The following is a 21706-nucleotide window of genomic DNA, read 5'->3' on the forward strand; positions in this document are numbered from 1 at the left end:
CAGCGACCTGGGTTCAATTCCAACTGCTGTCTGTAAGGAGTTTGTACGTTCTTCCCGTGTCTGCATGGGTTTCCTCCGGGTGCTCCGGTTTCCTCCCACATTCCAAAGACGTACAGGTTAGGAAGTTGTGGGCATGCTACGTTGGCACCGAAAGTGTGGCAATACTTGCGGGCTGCCCCCAGAACACTCTACACAAAAGATGCATTTCACTGTGTGTTTTGATGTACATGTGACTACTAGAGATATCTTATCTTAAATATAAAAGATGCAAAATGACCATAGTTCAAATCTACTCTGGAGAGCTGGAGTGGGGGGAGAATGCTGAGGTGCAAAAATTGGGTCAAAGCTGTCAACTTGACCAATAATCAAAGGCTATTGCTTAATCAACCATAATATCCAGCATCCAAAACAGTGAAATTGAACATATTTGGTACAAGTGCAAGGAATACTTGCAGTAAAATCCAACTTCTGTAAGGACTCAAAAGGGGTCTGCCCTTCACCTGGATTTGATGTCCAATACCAATCTTTTGACACCCATACTGTGCCATTGCCAAAGTTGAACCAAACTCACCATAACCAGTTACTACAGTACACAGTGAGTGGGGAGACTTCACTTTCCTTTTCTTGCTGAGGTTGAAGGAGAAAACAATAGTGAACTATTCTGGGCAGTTTTTGGGTGCCTCCTGATGTAAACGTCATGGAGCATTATTTATTAAAAACAGCAGCAGGTCAATTATTCAGTGTTGTATAATGGTAATTACACAAATTGTCAAAGGAAGAAACAATACAAAATAACTTCCAGATATAAATTTGCATGTGTTATCAAATACACAGCACAGGCAAAGTATCAGCCACAGGTCTTTCCTTCACATAAAAACATTCATATATGGTGGATTTAAGAAGCAATGGTATGGTTCCAAGGAATATACATAGAACATAGAATATTACGGTACAGTATTGGCCCCTTGGCCCACGATGTTGTGACAACATTTTAGCCTACTCTAAGATCAATCTAACCCTTCCCTCCCATATACCCCTCCATTATTTTATCATCCATGTGCCTAACTAAGATTCTCTTAAATGTCCCTAATGTATCTGCCCCCACCACCTCTGTGGCAGAGCACCCACCACTCTCTGTGTAAAATACTTACCCCTGACATCCCCCCTTATACCTTCCTTCAATCACCTTAAAATTATACCCCCTCGTGTTAGCCATTTTCGCCCTGGGAAAAAGTCTCTGACTGTCCACTCGATCTATGCCTCTTATCATCTTGTACACCTCTATCAAGTCACCTCTCATCCTCCTTTGTTCCAAAGAGAAAAGCCCTAGCTCGCTAAACCTATCCTCATAAGACATGCTGAATGCAATGTAGCTGAATAATTTAGGGCTTAAAACTGTTCTTCCATTTTCTCATTGTTTAACAAACGAAAGCTTTTAAGTGGTTGCTGTATAAATCTTAATCGGACACTCTGGAATAATTTATCAAGATAGCATTTCTGGTAGCTATCATAGAAATGGTAACTGAAGTATGGTGACATTAAGAGAACAGATAATGTGTGTTTCCTATTATCACATGAGGATCTGACCTGTGTGAATTCTTGGAGCTTTCTGTTGAATATTGTGAGGCAAGTAAACTGTAGTTGTGGACAACAAAAGTGCTTAAAAGATTCTTTGTAAAGTGAGTAATTTTTACATAACTCCTCTGCTGGGAAACCCAGGGTGGAACACTAGCTTTATACCATATTACATTGCCATGACTTCAATACTGGGTAAAATTAGACCAGGCGTAAACAAACATTACACAAGTACCATCAGTTTCCTGAACTATGAGTTAAGTTTGAAAACTGAGCTCTTTTTTAAATTTTATTTAACCAACACTATTACCATTATTGCAGGATTTTTTTTAGAAAAAGGTACCTTACCCTATCCATCATGAATTTGTTATTGCCAGAACCTTTTTCAAATGTCTTCATGTTAATATACATGACAACCTCTCCTGTGTTCCAACCATTTCGATACACCTGGTAAACAAGCCAAACAACAGGGGTTATTCTCTGCCCCTGTGTTAATATGGTATTTCAGTGTGTCATTTTACAAGAGTGCCCTTTTATATGATACGGAACCACGTAAGTTCAAATGACATATCTCCCACTATCGTGATAATACCTTCAGTTATGGTACATTTTTCATAACCTTAGCCTTCATGTTAAAGTGTAATATGGCCAGAGAGATATTTTTTGAAAGTGTATTTGCTTTTACAGGGAAAGACAGCATCCAATTTATGCACAGCAGGCTCTTACAAACATCAGTGATTATACGCAGATAATTTGTTTTTAGTAATGTTGATTGAAGACTGAATCTTGAAAGGGCAGACAAGACCTCATTTTAAAACTAACACTTAAGAAAAGTTCTCTGTAAAATATAGAACTGACTGGTAATGCATCTTGTAAGTAGATAGCTCACTAGCCTGGAGGTCTCTGGTCCGCAATCTGTTGATAGATAAATGAACAATATCTATTAGTTGAGGGCATCAAGGCAAATAGAGCTAAGGTGGATGAGTAGTGCTGAGGCCACAATAGTGAATCAGGTTCGTGGTGCTATGGCTATTCAAGGTTCAAGGTATCAACGGCTATTCCTGTTTTATGTAAACCATGACTCTCTATAATTTGGAGCAACACACAGAAGCTGGAGGAACGAATGAGGGTCAGGTAGCATCTACAGAGGGAAATGGATGGTCAATGTTTTGGGTTGAGACCCTTCATCTGGACCTGATTTCATGAGTGCAGATGGTTTTGGATTGAGACCCTTTATGAGGCCAGTCAACAGTCCATTTCCCTCCATGGATGTTGCCTGACCCACTGAGTTCCTCCAGTAACTTGTGTGTTGCTCCAGATTCCAGCATCTGCAGTCTCTTGTGTCTCCTCTCCATAATTTACCTTCTATTAATGGGTTCCTTTTAGCATTGTTCATGATGAGTTAGAGAATGCGCTGCTTTATTAGGTGAGGAAATTTGTAATGTAAAATACAATGTAAAATGGTGATGTGTTTAGATTGCTCTACTCATTTTACAGTGTAAGTAAGTACAACCCAAGACCAATATAGCTGTTATCCAAGAAAAACATAAATTGGGAGGAACATGTAAGAAAAAATACATGAAATAACTGACTTTCTTTTGATATGCAAATTATATCAGGTATATGGAATGAGCTGCCAGAAGAAGCGGTTGAGGTAGGTACATTAACAACATTTAAAAGGTACTTGGACAGATACATGGACAGGAAAGGTTTAGAGGGATATGGGCCAAACGCAGGCAAATGGGGCCAGCTTAGATGGGAATCATGGATGACGTGGACCAGTTGGGCCAAATGGCCTGTTTCTGTGCTGTATGACTCTATGACATAATGATGTTTAATAACCAGATTTTAAACAGACATAAAACTGATAATATCCCACCGCTCATTATAACCAATACCCTATCAGATGTAGTTGCTCTTGTTTATAGTCAAACAGAACAGTTAACATGTAATATCACTTACAGAAAATGAACCTTTTTGTTGGTAGGCTTGACTGAGAACAACTGGCCAGGACAATTTTATGCTGGTGCAACACATATGTACATGGATCTGTCCAGCTCATACTCATCGTCCCTGAAGCCCACCCGATATTGGTCCCTGGGAGGGGGGCATGGCTGGGCCTGGGTCCATGAACCCAAGAAGAAGATCTTCATGGACCAAGTCCAGATCTAGGTCCATTTCCAGCTGTGAACCAACATAGATCTACCACTATAAAATAGAGTCAGTATTAGTGTGTATAGGTTTGTTGCTCTATATCTACAGGGTATAATACCTGAGGGCATAATTCTGGAGGGTTGGTAAGGAGTGCCAGAGATATGATGAATGGACTAACGTGGGGGCAGCGATTTGTTCTTATATTCATTCAAGGGATAGTGGCTTTGCAGGCTGTGAGCATTTAATTGCCCTTTGGAAGGTGGTGGTGAGCTGTTTCTTGAACCGCCGCTGTTCTTGAGGTGTGGTAGACCCACAATGTTGATAGGGAGAGAGCTCCAGGAGAGGGAGAGAGTTCCTTCACCAACGGTGAAGGAATAAAGACATATTTCCAAGTCAGGATTATGTGTGGCTTGGAGGGCAGCTTCCAAATGGTGGGTGTCCCATGCTTTAGCTGCTCTTGTCCTTCTGGCTGGTAGAGGTGGTGGGTTTGGAAGGTGCTGTATGAGGAGTCTTGGTGAGTTGCTGCAGTGCATCCTGTAGATGGTACAAACTGCTGCTACTGTGCATCGGTAGAGTGAATCAGTGAGGAGGCAGGAAGTGAAGCAGTCAAGAAGAAATGAGAAGGCAATGCAGTAGGAATGAGCAGGCAGTGGTGCAATGGTGAATGAAACAACGAGAAGGCAGTGCCAACTGTAGCATTTGTGTCCTTAAGCATGACTAAAATTATTAGTATTAGGTTAAGTATGTTTAAAATAAAAAATATTGTGAGTGTAACACTTAGAAGTGTTTTGGATTGAGTATCTCCCCTGTCCTACAGAAAAATTGTGCACAACTGATCTACCCAAGCGGGTGTCTGAGGAATAATGCCTCAGAGAATGCTGAAGTATCTTCTTACTGCATTGAAATGCCTTGCCATATTGAGCAGACAAGTGTGCAGTGGGGCTTGAACCCATGACCTTCTGACAGAGGCGAGCACGACCAACTAGGTCAAGCTGCCACTTGTAGATAGATAGATGAATTACTTTATGTAGCTCAGTGGTTATTTAGACTCAGTACTCCATGAACAATGTGAAGGTTGATAACTCATTAACCTATGGTAAATCAGCTATAACTCACAGTCAATTGACGAAGACATGAGTGAGGATGGAGTTCAAAAGCAGCTAAACTGCAAGTATGCCAGTGACAGAAAGATGAAAATAATAGCAGAGCCCAGGGAAGGACATGTTTTCCCAAGAAAGGGTAAATAGAGCACAATAAATTTTCAACAGTGTTTAAAATTTTAAAAAGGAATACATTGTTGGATGGTTACTATTGTAAAAGCACTGCACTGATTTTCTGTCCCAAAGCTCTTATTTCATGCCCAGCTTCAGCGAATACTTACACTGGCAGGCTAATACTGCCCATTCAGGCTAGGAGATGATACTCTTGGGTTTATATTGCAGGCCATTCATGTACACAAAATCTAAATCAGTGGGAGACAGTCTGAAGGATCATTAACAATTCATAACAGTAACAAAGATAATGTAATTTTAGACCAATTAGTGACACATTTCCACGTCTGCCTCATTTTGCAGGCCACAGTTAGCTCAAGTGTTCCTGAAATTAACCAAATGACAACTAATTATAGTTAGGTGGGCTTCAGTTCATCAGTAACCTTCAAGACTTCCAGACTTAAGAACAACTTCTTCCCCACTGCTGAACCAATCACCTCTTTCACATCCACTTCCCAGTGGTGCTGCCACGTTCTCGGACTCTTATTCCACCCCTCTCGGTTATTCCATTATTGTCAATTTACCATTCTTTTTGCACTACTTCAGATTGCACTACAATCTTTGCACCATTCTGCTGTTTTGCACTCATTGTATTTATTGCTAGTATTTATTATTACCATGTATACTGTTTGGCCACTGTCTGTAAGGAGTTTGTACATTCTCCCTGTGTCTGCATGGGTTTCCTCCAGGTGTTCCAGTTTACTCCCACATTCAAAAGCTGTACGGGTTAGGAAGTTGCGGACATACTATGTTGGCGCTGGAAGCATGGCGACACTTGCAGTCTGCCCCAGAACACTCTACGCAAAAGATGCATTTCACTGTGTGTTTTGATGTACATGTGACTAATAGAGAAATCTAATCTTATGTTACTCTGTGAGCTTCATGTGAACAAGGGGTGTGTTTTGATGTACATGTGACTAATAGAGAAATCTAATCTTATGTTACTCTGTGAGCTTCATGTGAACAAGGGATTTCATTGTACCCTTGCGAATATGACAATAAACTAATCTAATACCGAGCCCATCAAGCCACTGAGCACTTCAATGACCCAGAAATTGTTCCATACTTCAAAAGGCACACAACCCCAGCAATGCACATTGGACCAACACTGTGTAGTGAGTGTAGAATCCGTGCAGCATGGCCCAAGACATTGTGTGCATTCGTATCAGCCTTGCATGCTTTCCCTTGCAAGCTCAATGATTGGGGTTAAGGGGGTAATTAGAACTCAGAACATCAGCTGAGAGAAGTGTTGGGACCATCTGGTCAAGTTCAGGCATCTTGGGATAAGGGGAGGGTTTGAAATTGGCCAGGTGTAGTTGCAGTCACATTTAGATGCTTGAAGCTGCAGTGGGGCTAGAGTCTGACAAGATTGGCCCAAGACAGCCATCAGTAAAGGGACAGGTATCTGGGTGGGGGTGTAAGTTAAGTAAAAACTTAATGGGGACCTACTTGAGAGATTCATGCTCCAGTTCCACAGCAAAGGACCTGGTCAATCTGGCCCTTTTTAGTTATGCTGCAGTAATCCCACCTGTCTCATGAAGGCCTGCTCCTGCATTAATGCCCTATTCCAGAACTACCAATGAGCAACATTTGTGCTGTCAAAACGTGTTGAGAATGTGTTACGACAGAACTTCACGTGCTTTGCCCATGGACATCTGACAAGTTGGTAGAATAATTTTGCTGTATTAAAGAAATTAGTAGCATTGGACAAGGCTACATTACATCCTCTGAAGCAAATCATAACAGTGTGGGCATTGAGTGGCCCTTTTAGTGTGAACCTCTGCAGTGAGAAAGCATATGAAAAGTAACTACTTTGAATCATAGGGAACAAGGCCAACTTCAAGAAGCCATGGTGAGACCACTCAAGGAATATTTGGTTCAATCAAAACCAAGACGCAACATTTGTGAACATAATTTATGTATTCTTCAAGGCCGGAGTTACGTCACATTGTAGCAATTCCTCCCTTTGTCTGAAGGCATGGATTCATGAGTATACTGTTCAGTCATCTGCATTCATCTCATATCTAACTCCTCATCCAGTATTACTAGTTAGCAGATTTTTTTTTTCCCTATCTTATGTACAGACTATGCTGTGCATCCATAAGGGACATATTGTTCAAGTCTGATCTCATTCCTCATCCAACAGCGTTATTAACCTGACTATCCTCTCCACCCCCTACCACTCAAATAATGATCCCAGAATGAATGACAGTTTTGGGGTTGTTTTCCCAACCTCATTCTTTGGGTTATATAATTTTAGTTGGCTGTGTTAGTCTGATCTTGATTCTCCAAGTGCTATTGCCACTAGCTTTGGTGGCTTTGTCCAATTTTGGATTCCTTGGTTAGTTCAATATTATTTTAACATCATAAAAGGCACTGGCGTAATATATTGCTAACAAGAACTTAGACCTCGATAACACTTAACAGGAAGAATGACAGTTCCGTCTGACATTTACATGACTTCTTTAGTACAGTTAATAAATAATATATTTAATATTTAATATCATTTAATATATTTAATAGTTTCTTTAATTAAGATTGTTTACTGTCAGTGGAAAAACATATGCCTAGAAATTTATCAGCTCCATTTTTGGAGCACTAAAATATTATTGGACAATTTACCAGTACCAAATCATCCCTGCAAATTAAGATCATAATTTTAGATTGTAAAGCTGGTACAACAGTGCAATGTTCCACGTTCAAGTTGCAGTGTAAATTTTGTTTGAATTTTGTGAAGCTGCTCATAATAAGCTCCTTGCACCATGGCTCCAGTCCCTAAAAGTACCCATTAGTGGGAGTCATACCAGTGGAGGAAGCAGTGCTGGTGCCTCACAGCTCCAGTGACCTAGGTTCAATTCTGATCTTTGGTCTATCTGTGTAGAGTTTGCATGTTCTCCCTGTGACCTTGTGGGCTCCAGTTTCCTACCACCTCCCACAAATGTACTGCTTGAAGATTGCTGTAAATTGCCACCAGTGCAGGTAGATGGAAGGAGAATCAGGGTGGAGTTGATGAGTATGTGAGAGAGAATAGGTCATGGGGAAATAAGTGGGGGAATAGGATTGCTCTGAGAGCTGGCATAGATTCAATGGGCCAAATGGCTCCTCCTATTCATTCTCCAATTCATAAGAAAGAATGAATAGAGTGGACGTGGGAAGCTTGTTTCCATTAGTAGGACAGTCTAGGATCTGAGTAGGACAGTTTAGGATCCACGGCCTCAGAATAAAGGGACCTCCCTTTGGAACTGAGACAGGGAAGAATCTCTTCAGCCAGAGGGTGGTGAATCTGTGGAATTGATTGCCACAGAGGGTTGTGGAGGCAAAGTTATTGGGCATATTTCAGGCAGAAATTGATAGGTTCTTGATTGTTAGGGGGTGGTTAAGGGTTACAGGGAGAAGGCAGGAGAATTGGGTTGAGAAAAGGAAAAAAAAAATCGGCCATTATTGAATGACAGAACAGACTCGAAGGGCTGAATGGCCTAATTCTGCTCCTATATCTTATGGTCTTATGGAATAGGAATATGTCAAGAAACCACTAAACTAATGAATATAATGGATCCCAGGCTCACAATCAGACCAGAAGAGGATCCTCCTCCTTATGGACATTGAGCCAAGGGCAGAGTAGAGGAAGCCGTCACTGTGACTATGCAGGCACCATTCTGCACCAGCCTGTCCCGGTCCCTCTGACCACTTGGGAGCACTCTCCTGCCTACCTCCCATAATTATATCATTCAGCAGTAACACCCCATTGGAACCAGAAGATTGTTGCTTGTATTGAGTATCTCCCTTTAAGATTACACCAGCTCGACTACATGCTAACAACCTCAGAAACTTACAAAATCATCAATAGCATATGTTGTCCTGAAACCAACAATGTTAGTTTCAGCACAGTGTTGTGAAGGGACACCCAACACCTCTGTTCTCACTTCTTATACAACTTTCACAAGCAACACTAGGGTGACCACCAATATTGTCTGAATACCAAAAATATGGTATGGAGAAACATCTAGACTGCAGTGCGAGTGGTCCTTCAAATCACACAGTTGTAGAGCTAGCAACATCATGAAGATCTGAGTTGGTTGTAGCTGTCCAACAATAAGTGTGCCTTGGAACAACATGAGCTTATTTCTACCACCAATGCTCTAAAACTGTGCTGCACAGGGATTAATATCCACTATGGAAGATGCCTCATTGGTACAGGCACAATTGCCAATCAGATGTGCCCACTGAATTTATGGAGTGGTATAATTCAACCCGGCGTTATCTCAATCACATTCCATTCGTGAAATAATCAATCTTTGTTTGTGCGACCGTGGAAAAAGACAGAAAATGATGGACTGCAGAACCTGGAGTTTTACCCTAAAGTACCGTTAAATTCATACATGTGCCTCTGAGATGTCATTCTGCTTTCCCCGCTATGATAATTGGCAGACAAGGCAATAGATATGGTATACAGGGATTTAGCAAGGCTTTTGACAAGGCCCCGCACAGTAGACTGGTCCAGATAATTAGGGGACATGGGTTCTAAGGTGTTTTGGCAAACTGGATCCAACATTGACTTGGTGAGAAGAGGCAGAGGTTAATGGTGGAGAGTTGTTGTTCTGACTGAAAGTCTGCAACCAGTGGTATAACATAAGGATCAGTGCAGGGACCTTTGTCAAATATATATTTAATATATATATAATGACTTGCACTAGAATGTCTGTGGTCTGATAAGTAAGTTTGCTAATGACACAAAGACTGTTGGAGTTGTAGATGGTTGCCTAAGGATACAGAGGGACATACATCAGCTGGAAAGTTGGGTGGACTAATGGCAGATGGAATTTAATCCAGACAAGAGTAAGGTAATGCATTTTGTGTTGACTAATACTGGCCAGACATATACAGTAAACAGCAGGGATCTTAGAAGTGTTGATATACAGAGCGAGTGCAAGTTCATAGCTCCCTGAAAATGGAGACATAGGTGGATAGGGTAGTGAAGAAGGAGTTTAGCTTGCTTGCCTTCATAGGCAGGGGTATTGAGTATAAGATTTGGAACATCATGTTGCAGCTGTACAAGATATTGGTTAAGCCACACTTGGAATACCGCATGCAGTTCTGGTCACGGCACCATGGAAAGGATGTGGTAGCACTTGAAAGAGTGCAGAAGAGATTCACCAGGATGTTGCCTGGAATGGAGGGCTTCCAGGGAGATACAAGAAGAGACTGGGTAGGCTGGGATTGTTCTCATGGAGCACAGGAGGCTGAGGGGTGACCTTATAGAGGTTTATGAAATTATAGGGGCCATAGATAGGGCAGATATTCACAGGGTAGGGGAGTCTAAAGCCAGAGAACAAAGGTGAGAGGGGAAATATTTAAAGCAGATTTGAGGGGCAAATTTTTCACACAGTGTGTGGTGGGTATATAGAACAAGGTGGTACAGACAGGTACAATCACAGTGTTTAAAAAGCATTTGGACAGATTCATGGATAGAAAAGAAGTAGAGGGATACGGGCCAAATCCATGGAAATGGGATTAGCGTAGATAGGCACAGACTCTATGACAGAGCCCTTGACTGTATATTAACCCCACTTCCACTTGAGTCATAGAGTAATACAACACAGAAACAGTCCCTTCAACGTAGCAAGTCCACGCTGACCGTCACTGATCCTGCACTAGTCCCATTTTAATCTCCCCATATTCCCATCAACTCCACTTAAAGTTCAACCACTCACCTACATAAGAGGGGTAACTTGCAGTATCTAATTAACCTATCAACCTATGCATCTTTGGGATGTGGGAGGAAACTGGAGCACCCAGAGGAAACCCACACGGTCACAGGGAGAATGTGCAAACTCCACATGGACAGCACCAGAGATCGGGATCGAACTCAGGTCTCTGGAGCTGTGAGGCAGCAGCTCCACATCTTTCTTTCCCAGTTCTTCGACCCAGAACATTAACTCTGTTTCACTTTCTGTCTTTATTATCTTGAAATATTGTTCATTTTAATACCATACTCAGGATTGAAACATGAAACACTTGTACTCCAATTTTGACAACACCTTATTATACACAGAAAATGACAAAAATTCAGCATTAAAATCAAAACAAAACACGTTTAAAATGCAGCTACCCTGTTAAGATTTCATATATTTACCACACAAGGTTCACTTTTTACCTGTGTTGCTTCATGTATTTCTAGATTTTTTTGCCACATCACTTTCAATCAACATGTACAAAACAAACTGCTGATGTGAACAAACTTTATGTACGTTGAATCCATTTCTAGGTTGTCACCAGACGTGACTGCATTGAACCGGTAACACAAGTAAATCAAACGCTCCTTGACAAGTCACAAACTGGGAAATAAAAACAAATAAAGCAATGGGGCAAAGTACTCTCCTGTGCGTGTGTGCCCATGCATTTTAGCTTGAGTGCATATTATTTAAACCATGTGTCTGTCCACAGGGACAACAGTACAGCTCAATTTATGCTGGCATTTCCCAGGATAGATTCAGAATGGCAGACAGGAATGGACCTAACTTATACCAAGGTGCATCATGACATTTTCAACAATTTTCCTCAAAGATATAATATATCAATCAGGACAGATCTTGCTCTAATTTACTATTCTATCAATGCAATAAATTTCTTACAATGCATCAAAAAGCCACCCATGTTTTCTCCTTAAACAGTGCATCCAAGAAACATTTATGAGCCCATTACACATGCATCAGTCTCTCAATGTCCACTGGCAACAGGACCCTCAACTGTGGTCCTTCCCCACAAAGCCCTTGCAGTGATTGCACTGAGCCTCAGCACGTACTCCTGCACTTTAGCATGTGTCAGTTGCCAGCATTCACTTATGGACATCTGCTTACACTGGAAGACCGAGTTTCAGGCAGACCAAAGTGAGTCTTTCAACCAAGCTGATGATCTTCCAGCAGCAGTTGATGTTTGCCTCGGTAAGCATCCCTGGGAACAGCCTGTAAAGCTCAGAGTCTTTTGTTAAGCAGCTGCTCAGGGTGAACCTTGACAAGGACCACTGCATCACTTTCTGGACCTTCTTGGCAAATGGTGACATTTTAAACAAATTCAAAGGCTAATTTAATCCAAAAGGGATTAGTAATGCGATATTTTCCACTGGATGACATGCAGAGAGGAAGGAACATCACCTTAGACTAGCAATGACAACTGATCACTACTGGTATGTTTATTTTGCATTCAAAGCACAAACAATAAACCTCCTCTGAGTAGGTGCTTACAACTCCAAAGGACACAGAGATTTTAATCCTCAGCAATTCACAGCCGAAAGGACAATACCCTGTGTAGTAGAACTGAAACTGCCATATTATTAGGAAATCAAATAGCTGTTCAAACTTAATAAAGGGACAAAATAAATTGGCAAATTTGTTCATTATTGTCACATGTACCAAGGTACAGAGAAAAACTTTGTTTTGCATGCCATCCATAAAGATACAGTTTAAGGTCCTTGCAGCTGGAAAAGTTAGTTAATAGAATTTAATTGTTTTGGTATATTGCAGATATTAAAACGATAAGATTCTGTAAAGTAAACAGCACCAGAACTAAATATTTTAAAGATGATATTATTCAACTCATTGCCACAACAAAAGCAGAACCAATTTATTTTTCAACATTGTTCAATCAATTAATTGATAACAGATTAGATTAGATTAGATTAGATTAGATTAGATTAGATTAGATAAGATAATCGTCATATACACCAGGGTGCAGTGAAAATGCTTCTGCATGAAGCTCACAAAGTATACATGGTAATAATAAGTACAACAATAAATACAGCGATAAGCGTAAAACAGCAGAATGGTGCAAAGATTGTAGTGCAATCTGAAGCTGTGCAAAAAAAAATCAAGTGACAATAATGGAATAACCAAGACAGGTAGAGTACGACTACGTGGCCTGGCTAGTACCTTAGGAATTTGTGGGATCGTGCTGTATTCAAAAATCTTTGCTGTATTTGCCTACCTGACATTACTATAATGATTATTATTTCAAAATTATTTGAAGGGCTACTAGAGGTCCTGAGTGATGTGATGTGCTAAATTCATTTATATGAATGAATCAATGGCAGTGGGTCAGTTCAGGTACATGAATTTATGTATTTATCTTCAAAAAATTGCAGAGACATAATTGCACCAACATAACTTTAAAAGAAAATGGAACTTTCTGAATATATGTGTAAATAAAACAAGATGAATGGTACCCACTTTTAGCTGCAGACCTTTGGAGAGAGTGCAGTTTGCTGGAAGCTTTTTAATGTGCTGGGACACAAAGCCGCTGTAATGTCCCTTTTCAGCTTGTAATAGTGGGTTGAGTTTGCTGAGCTGACCATTGTGCTTCTTGATAGTAGCTCGCAGTTCATCAATCAAGTTGTCCAGCTAAAGGGGTTAAAGATATAAGAAGCATTTACCAAGGGATAATTATTGAAGTCACACCTATTACACTATTTGGATGCTATTCTGTTGAGAAAGTTTTACACAACTTGAACCTAACAATCTTTTGACACTGTTACACCTCCCAAGGTTTATGTTTTGCAGGTAGCATTACAGAGCTGTTGCCCTTGCATTGACTCCTTTTGACTCCATCTCTCACTAATTTGTGATATATCAGTCATAAAAATAATCTATGTCTTCATATTTCAATGTCTGCTTCATACAATATGAGTAGTTTATTTGGATTTTTAGGAATAATCATGTGAAAAAGAGAAAATATATCAGAATTTCATATCTTGCTGTTGTTTGGAATTATTTGCAAAATGTAATCTCAGAATGGACATTGATGTACATTTTCCTGACTTAAATGATCAAATTCAAGAGATTGTTAGATAAGCATATGGAGGAATTTAAAATAGGCGAATATGTGGGAGGAAGGGGTTAGATAGTCTTAGGCGAGGTTTAAAGGTCGGCACAACATGGTGGGCCGAAGGGCCTGTATTGTGCTGTACTGTTCTATGGTTTTAAGTGCTTGAGTCCAGAAATGACACAGTGGGATATATTGTACAAATACATAATAAGTTTATCTGCATTTTGTTGCCCTACAATTTAGAGATATTAATAAGGCCATAAGATATAGGAGCAGAATTAGGCCATTCGGCCCATCGAGTCTGCTTCACTGTTCAATCATGGCTGATTTTTTTTCTCCACCCCCATCCGCCTTCTCTCTGTAACCCTTAACCCTCTTACCAATCAAGAACCTATCGATCTCTACTTGAAATACACCCAATGACGGCCTCCACAGCTCTCCGTGGCAACAAATTCCACAGATTCACCACCATCTGGCTTAAGAAATTCCACCTCATCTCAGTTTTAAAGGGACATCCCTTTATTCTGAGGCTGTGACCTCAGATCCTGGACTTTCCTACTAATGGAACCATCCTCTCCACATCCACTCTATCCAGACATTTCAGTATTCGGTATGCTTCAATGAGATCCCTATAATTAAAATAAAATAATGGTGTAATATTTTCTATTTATTAATTCTGAAGTTGTCATAATCTTGTACAGAGAAGCATTTGGATAAACCCAGAGATCATTCTGACCATTTTCAAAAATGGAGAAAAATCCTATTACTGTAATTACAGAAGCTTCTCCCCACTCTCTACTGCAGGGAAAATCATCACAAGATTCCTCCTCATTTACCTCCTCCCAATGGAGGAACAGGTAATCCCAGAGTCAAAGAGTGAATTCTGTCCACTTTCACATGACAACTCCAAAGAGATGCAGAGAGCACCAAAAACCACTATACATGGCTTTTTTTTCAAACTCAAAAGTGCCTTCAGTTCTGTCAACTGAGCACAATTGCGGAGAGTGCTCCTCAAATTTGGTGATCCACAGATATTTGTCTTCTTTCTAAATCTGCTCAATTTCAATAAACTCTCCTTTGGACTAGAGCTAACCTACTGGACAAATGGGAAACTACACCTTTGCTGCATCCATTTCACAACCAATGTCATTGCAACCTCAGTCATCAAGTTGCAGTATGCTATTGAAACTTGCATATGTGTACACTCAAAAGGCAAGTTCCAAGTTACTATTGATTCATTCACTGAAACATACCAGAAAATGGGCCTTACGCTAAGAAAGGTCTTCTACCAACCTCCCTTGCTGCACAACACCACTCATACTCAATCCCTGATAATAACAGTCTACAGGAAAACCTGAGAAAATATGAATAGCTCTCTGTGTCCCATGAGCCACCTTTCAGTGAAGGCGGACATCAGATGAAATTCACCACTGTCTCCAATGCACCAACACACAATTTGGCAATCTGGGGAAAAGAGTATTTAAAGATCAAGAGCTCAACCTCAGCACTAATCTAATGTTCAATTTCAAGTTTATCGTCATAGGCATGCAAACAAAGGGTATAAAGGCCACGCAAATGTTCTATGAAGCAGCAGTGATCATAGCCCTCGTGTGTTTCAAAGACAATTGACTACCTACAGCAGGCTCCTCAAAGCACTATAGAGGTACCACCTGACTTTCTCCAAAATCTTCCAAATCCATTGAGAAAAGAAGCAAATCAACATCAGTTTCCATAGAACCATAGAACAATACAGCACAATACAGGCCCTTCAGCCCACCATGTTGTGCCGACCTTCAAACCACTCCTAAGACTATCTAACCCCTTCCTCCCACATAACCCTCTATCTTAAATTCCTCCATATGCTTATCTAACAATCTCTTGAACTTGACCAACATATCAGCCTCCACCACCACCCCAGGCAGCGCATTCCATGCACCAACCACTCTCTGGGTGAAAAACCTCCCTCTGACGTCTCCCTTGAACATCCCCCCCATTACCTTAAAGCCATGCCCTCTTGTATTGAGCATTGGTGCCCTGGGAAAGAGGTGCTGGCTGTCCACTCTATCTATTCCACTTAATATTTTGTATACCTCTATCATGTCTCCCCTCATCGTCCAATGAGTAAAACCCTAGCTCCCTTAGTCTCTCCTCATAATCCATACTCTAATCCAGGCAGCATCCTGGTAAATCTCCTCTGCACCCTTTCCAACGCCTCCACATCCTTCCTATAATGAGGCGACCAGAACTGGACACAGTACTCTTAAGTGTGGTCTAACCAGAGTTTTGTAAAGCTGCAGCATTACTTCGCAGCTCCCAAACTCAATCCCACAACTATGAAAGCTAACATCCCATAGGCTTTCTTAACTACCCTATCCACCTGTGTGGAAACTTTCAGTGATCTGTGGATATGAACCCCCAGATCACTCTGCTCCTCTACACTGCCCAGAATCCTGCCATTTACCCTGTATTCCACCTTGGAGTTTGTCCTTCCAAAGTGTACTACCTCACACTTCTCCGGATTGAACTCCATCTGCCACTTGTCAGCCCAGCTCTGCATCCTATCAATATCCCTCTGTAAGCTTCGACAGCCCTCCACACTATCCACAACACCACCAATCTTTGTGTCATCTGCAAACTTGCTAACCAGCCCTTCCACCCCCTCATCTAAGGCATTAATAAATATCACAAAAAGTAGAGGTCCCAGAACCGATCCTCGTGGGACACGACTAGTCACAGCCCTCCAATCTGAATGCACTCCCTCCACCACAAGCCTCTGCTTTCTACAGGCAAGCCAATTCTGAATCCACACGGCCAAGCCTCCCTGGATCCCTTGGCCTCTGACCTTCTGAAGAAGCCTACCATGCAGAACCTTGTCAAACGCCTTACTAAAATCCACGTAGACCACATCTACTGCACTACCCTCATCAATCTTCCTGGTCACCTCCTCAAAGGACCCTATCAGGCTAGTGAGGCAAGATCTTCCCTTCACAAATCCATGCTGGCTGTCCCTAATCAGTCCATGATTCTCTAAATGCTCATAGATCCTATCTCTTAGAATCCTTTCTAGCAGCTTGCCCACCACAGATGTAAGGATCACTGGTCTGTAATTCCCTGGACTATCCCTACCACCTTTTTTGAATAAGGTGACAACATTCACCATCCTCCAATCCTCCAGTACCATCCCCGTGGACAACGAGGACTCAAAGATCCTAGCCAATGGTTCAGCAATCTCCTCCCTAGCCTCACGAAGCAGCCTGGGGAATATTCCGTCAGGCCCCGGTCCACAGAATCAAAGCTCTGATTTCACCCAGCCACCACTGCAGATTGTCCATTTGTCTCACTTTAGTCTACCAAATAGGCACTTCATTCCAAGCTGCATCACAGCAAGAAAATGTTTCAAGGATTTTCTCAAACTCTCCTTGGAAGAATGTGTCATCCTCATAGAAAACAGATGCAGGAGTCCACCGTTCAATACAGTCATGGCTGATCTTCCATCCCAATGCCATATTCCCACTCACTCCCCAGATCTCTTTATGTGTTTAGAAATCTATTTTTTACATCTATTCAGTGCCTTGTCCTCACCACCTTCTGTAGTAGGCAGTTTCACAGGTTCGCCACCACCGAATGAAGAACTTTCTCCTCATCACAGTTCTAAACATCTTACCGTATATTCTGACTCTGTGACCCCTCATTCTGGACCCTCCAGCCAGGGAAAACATCCTCCCCACATTTAGTCTGTCTAGCCCTGTCAGAATTTTGTATGTTTCAATCAGATCTTAAGATAAGATGAGATACCTTTATTAGTCACATGTGGAATGCATCTTTTGCGTAGAGTGTTCTGGGGACAGCCCGCAAGTGTCGCCACGTTTCCGGCGCCAACATAGTATGCCCACAACTTCCTAACCCGTACGTCCTTGGAACGTGGGAGGAAACCCACGCAGACACGGGGAGAACGTACAAACTCCTTACAGACAGTGGCTGGAATTGAACCCGGGTGGCTGGTGTTGTAATAGCATTACGCTAACTGCTACACTTTCCTAAACTCCAGTGAGTACAGGCCCATTCTGCATCACAGGAATCAGTCTAGTAAATCATTGCTGCACTTTCTCTGTGCCAAGTACACTGTTACCCCACAGGATGCTGCTTCATTGTTGTGCTCTTAGTTCTCCAGTCCTAACACTCACAGGGACGTACCCACTTTTATTTTGAAAACCATATCTGTTCAGGCTGTGGACTGTGTGCGACTGTGCATGGCATGAATCCCTTCCCTCAACCTGTGTTCCCCTGGTAATGGATTGCCATGTTGCTCAGTTTGGAGAGACTGCCTGTGATGATTGGTGTTAGGCAGCCTGGGGCAAGCGATGCCACTGCTCAGCATTGAGATGTTGGGCACAGGGCTGTACCCTGGTCAGTACCGTGAGTGCAGGTCACTGCTGGGAACTCCATGTATTACCTACTCCAGACTGCCCAGATCGTATGGTCTTTCTCATCACCTTCCATTATATGTGATGCAAACTGATGTCTGCCACTCTCTTAGTTCAGGTGCACAGCTGTCTCCAGCCAAGAGATTTGTTCATTATCATACAGAAACCTCAGTGCTGGAGAGAGTTGAGCAGCCAACAAAAAGTGGCAGGACAGCAGCTTCGATTGGTTACGTCATGGCCTGGTACGGCAATTCCAACACACTGGAATGCAAGAGGCTGCAAAGAGTAGTGGACACAGCCCGGTCCATCACGGGCACAGCCTTCCCCACCACTGACAGAATATGCCTCAAGAAGGCCTCATCTATCATCAAGGATCCCCACCATCCAGGCCATGCCCTCTTCTCACTGCTACCATCGGGGAGGAGGTACAGAAGCCTGAAGTCCCACACCATCAGGTTTGAGAACAGCTACTTTGCTACAATCATCAGGTTCCTGAACTAACCTGCACAACCCTAAACCTACCTCAGCAACGGAACACCATGGACCACTTGCACTACCATGGGCATGTTTCTAACTGGTTTTTTTTCACTAATGTTTTGTTTTGCATAATCTTTTTCCTCACTGTCTTGTATAATTTGTGTATAATTTATGTATGATGAATGTTCTGTGTATTGCCTGAACCTACGTGCCTGTGATGCTGCTGCAAGCAAGTTTTTCATTGTAGCCGTACCTCACCGTACTTGTGCACATGACAATAAATTTGACTTGATTTGATCAACAGAAGGAGATGTGAGAGATGGAGACCATAGGATCCGTGTTGGTCTGTTAGCACATGGATCAGCCCTGCCAGTACCCAGCAATGGTTCACATTCACTGCATCAGACAAGGTGTAGCCATGAGCCCTGTCAGCACCAAGCAGTTGCAATGCTTGCCCCAGCCTGTCCAACACAACCCCTCAGAGGCAACCTCTCCACACCAAGCCATGGGGCAATTCAATGCTGGATTTCCAGTAGTTTTCCAATACGCAGGATCCCAGCACAACAACATACAGTCAACTGCAGCAGTGGGGAGAGCATGAGGTTTGTGCCAGATTCAGCACAGCAATACTCTCAGTAACTCTCTACGCATAATGTTATAGTGACCTTTTTAGTGCTGATGCTACTTGTGTTCTTGTTCCTGGGAATGTCTTCTGAGCACCAAGTGATGTATCAGTGTAATCCTTTTTTTTAGATGGGATTAGGTTGAGTTGCTCTTTTTTGACCTGTATGGACATAATGGCCAGAATGGCCTCCTTCTGTATGATGAGATGTGGGGCTCAGCAGCCAGCTTATGTTTCATTGAACTGGAATGGAAACATCATCCTCAACACCAAGGGCCTGCCTGAGGAAAATAAGACATAGAAGGCAAACGGGACTAATTTGGGTGGGCATCTTGGCCTGTTTCCATGCTGTATGACTCTATGACTCTGTGTTTGGAGAAACCCGAAGAGCAAGATTTTCTAAAATTAAAAATGCAAAATAACCTGGCATTAAAATATTTATTTCAGAACATTGGAATGTTCCAAAATGATTTACAGCATATCAAGATTTTTTTCGGGATTGGTCACTGTTACAAAATAGGAAGTTTAGCAGCAAGATTGCACAAAGAGTAATTTGATAATGATCAAGAGTGTTGTTTTAGAGATGATTTTTGAATGACTAGAGTTTAAGATGAACTAGATGTACAAACCATACAAAATAGACAATACAGAAGAAGGCCATTCTGCTCATCGTTCCAATGTAGATTAAAAAACAGCTAATCAATTTGATCCCAGCTTCCAGCACTGAATCCATAACCATGCAGGTCATGGTTCCTCAAGTATACATTCAGGCACAAAAGTAAGTTTGCATTCAGGTATACAAAATGTGGTTAGGGATTCTGCCTCTATCATCCTTTCATGCAGTGAGTTCCAGATCCCTACCTCCCTCTGAGTGAACTTCTTTCTTCATCTTCCTATAATCAATTAGTTTAAACCTAAATTGGTTTATTATTGTCATATGTACTGAGGCACAGTAAAAAACTTGTCTTGCATACCATTCATACAGATCAATTTATTACACAGTGCATCGAGGTAGTACAAGGTAAAACAATAACAGAATGTACAATAAAGTGTTACACTTACAGAGAAAGTGCAGCGCAGGCAGACAATAAGGGGCAAGGTCATAATGAGGCAGATTGTGAGGTCAAGAGTCCATCTTATCGTGCTAGGTTTGTGAACACTCAGCTGAGGGAAGTAGTCTAGATAAGAAGACCCTTCTTATCTAGACCCTCCAGGCCTCTCATAATTTTAAGGGCTTCAACTAGGTATCCCTGTAGCCTCCTCTGTTTCGAAGGAAGCAATCCCAGCCTGTGCAATCATTCACTACAATTTTCCAGTCCTGGCAACCTCCTCTGCACCCTCTCCAGTACAATGAAATCTGATAACCAGAATCATACACAATCATACTCAAACAGTGCCTCAACAAGCATTGTATACAATTCTTGCATAACCTCTGTACTCTTATATTCTATTCCTCTATTAATGCATCCTATATGCTTCTTGAACCACCTTATCTACCTGCTCAGCTACTTCTATTAACATAAGAGGACCCTTGGTCCTCACACTTCAGAATTTACTTTCATTTAGTGTATGTTGTATGTTCTTTCCTGTAGCTTCTGCAAAGTATCATAAAAAGTTTTTGCAAAGTGCAGAATCCATGTTCAATTTTGCAGTTTCGCCTTCAGCTATTCCTTCGGGAAAAAGGATGAGCAATGTTGTTTTCCTGCATTCTATTTGTGCTCTGGGTGGGGACATTCATGAGGCATTGCTGGCCATCAGGATTAGCAGAAACGTAAAATGCCACATTCTCCACACATAGACCAGCATTTCCCTCACTTTACATTGCAAACAATCCAGGGATCTACCATGGTTCAATGGAATGAAGAAGTGCATGCCATGCGCAGCACTGGACACACCTATAAATGAAGTGTCACCCTCATGAAGCTGCAACATTGCAAAAAGAGTATGCAATGGACAGAGCTAAGCTATCCCATAACAAACAAATCAAATCAAGGCTTTGCAATCTTGATAAATCTAGTCATGAATGATGGGAAACAATTAAACAAATGATGGGAGGAGGTGGTTCCAAGAACATCCCCATCCTTAATGGTGGCAGGGCCCAGCACTTGTGCTGAAGACCATGCTGAAGCATTCACAACTATGTTCAGTCAGAGGTGCTGAGTAGATTATCTATTTTAGCTTCCTCCTAAGATCCCCACCAGCACAGGAGCCAGACTTCAAAAACTCAATTCATCCCACACCTTATTGAGGAATTACTGAGTGCACTGGATAAAGGAAAGGCAATGGGACAAGAAAATACCCCAATAGCAGTAATAAAGAATTGCACTGAGAATTAGTTGTACAGCCAACTATGCAGTTTCAGTACA

General features: G+C 41.8%; 1 protein-coding gene across 1 annotated transcript in view; it reads right to left on the reverse strand.

Annotated features, from left to right (window-relative positions):
- Nucleotides 1-12459: 12459 nt before the first annotated feature.
- LOC127577958 (doublecortin domain-containing protein 1-like) overlaps nucleotides 12460-21706 on the reverse strand; it is a 111484-nt gene continuing 102237 nt past the window's right edge. The window contains exons 8-9 of the mRNA XM_052029665.1: nucleotides 13223-13393; nucleotides 12460-12474 (exon numbers count right to left, since the gene is read on the reverse strand). Of these exons, the coding sequence (XP_051885625.1) occupies nucleotides 12460-12474; nucleotides 13223-13393 (186 nt within the window). The remainder of the gene's footprint in view (nucleotides 12475-13222; nucleotides 13394-21706) is intronic.

The sequence above is a fragment of the Pristis pectinata genome, chromosome 14, assembly GCF_009764475.1.
Source record: "Pristis pectinata isolate sPriPec2 chromosome 14, sPriPec2.1.pri, whole genome shotgun sequence".
NCBI lineage: Eukaryota > Metazoa > Chordata > Chondrichthyes > Rhinopristiformes > Pristidae > Pristis > Pristis pectinata.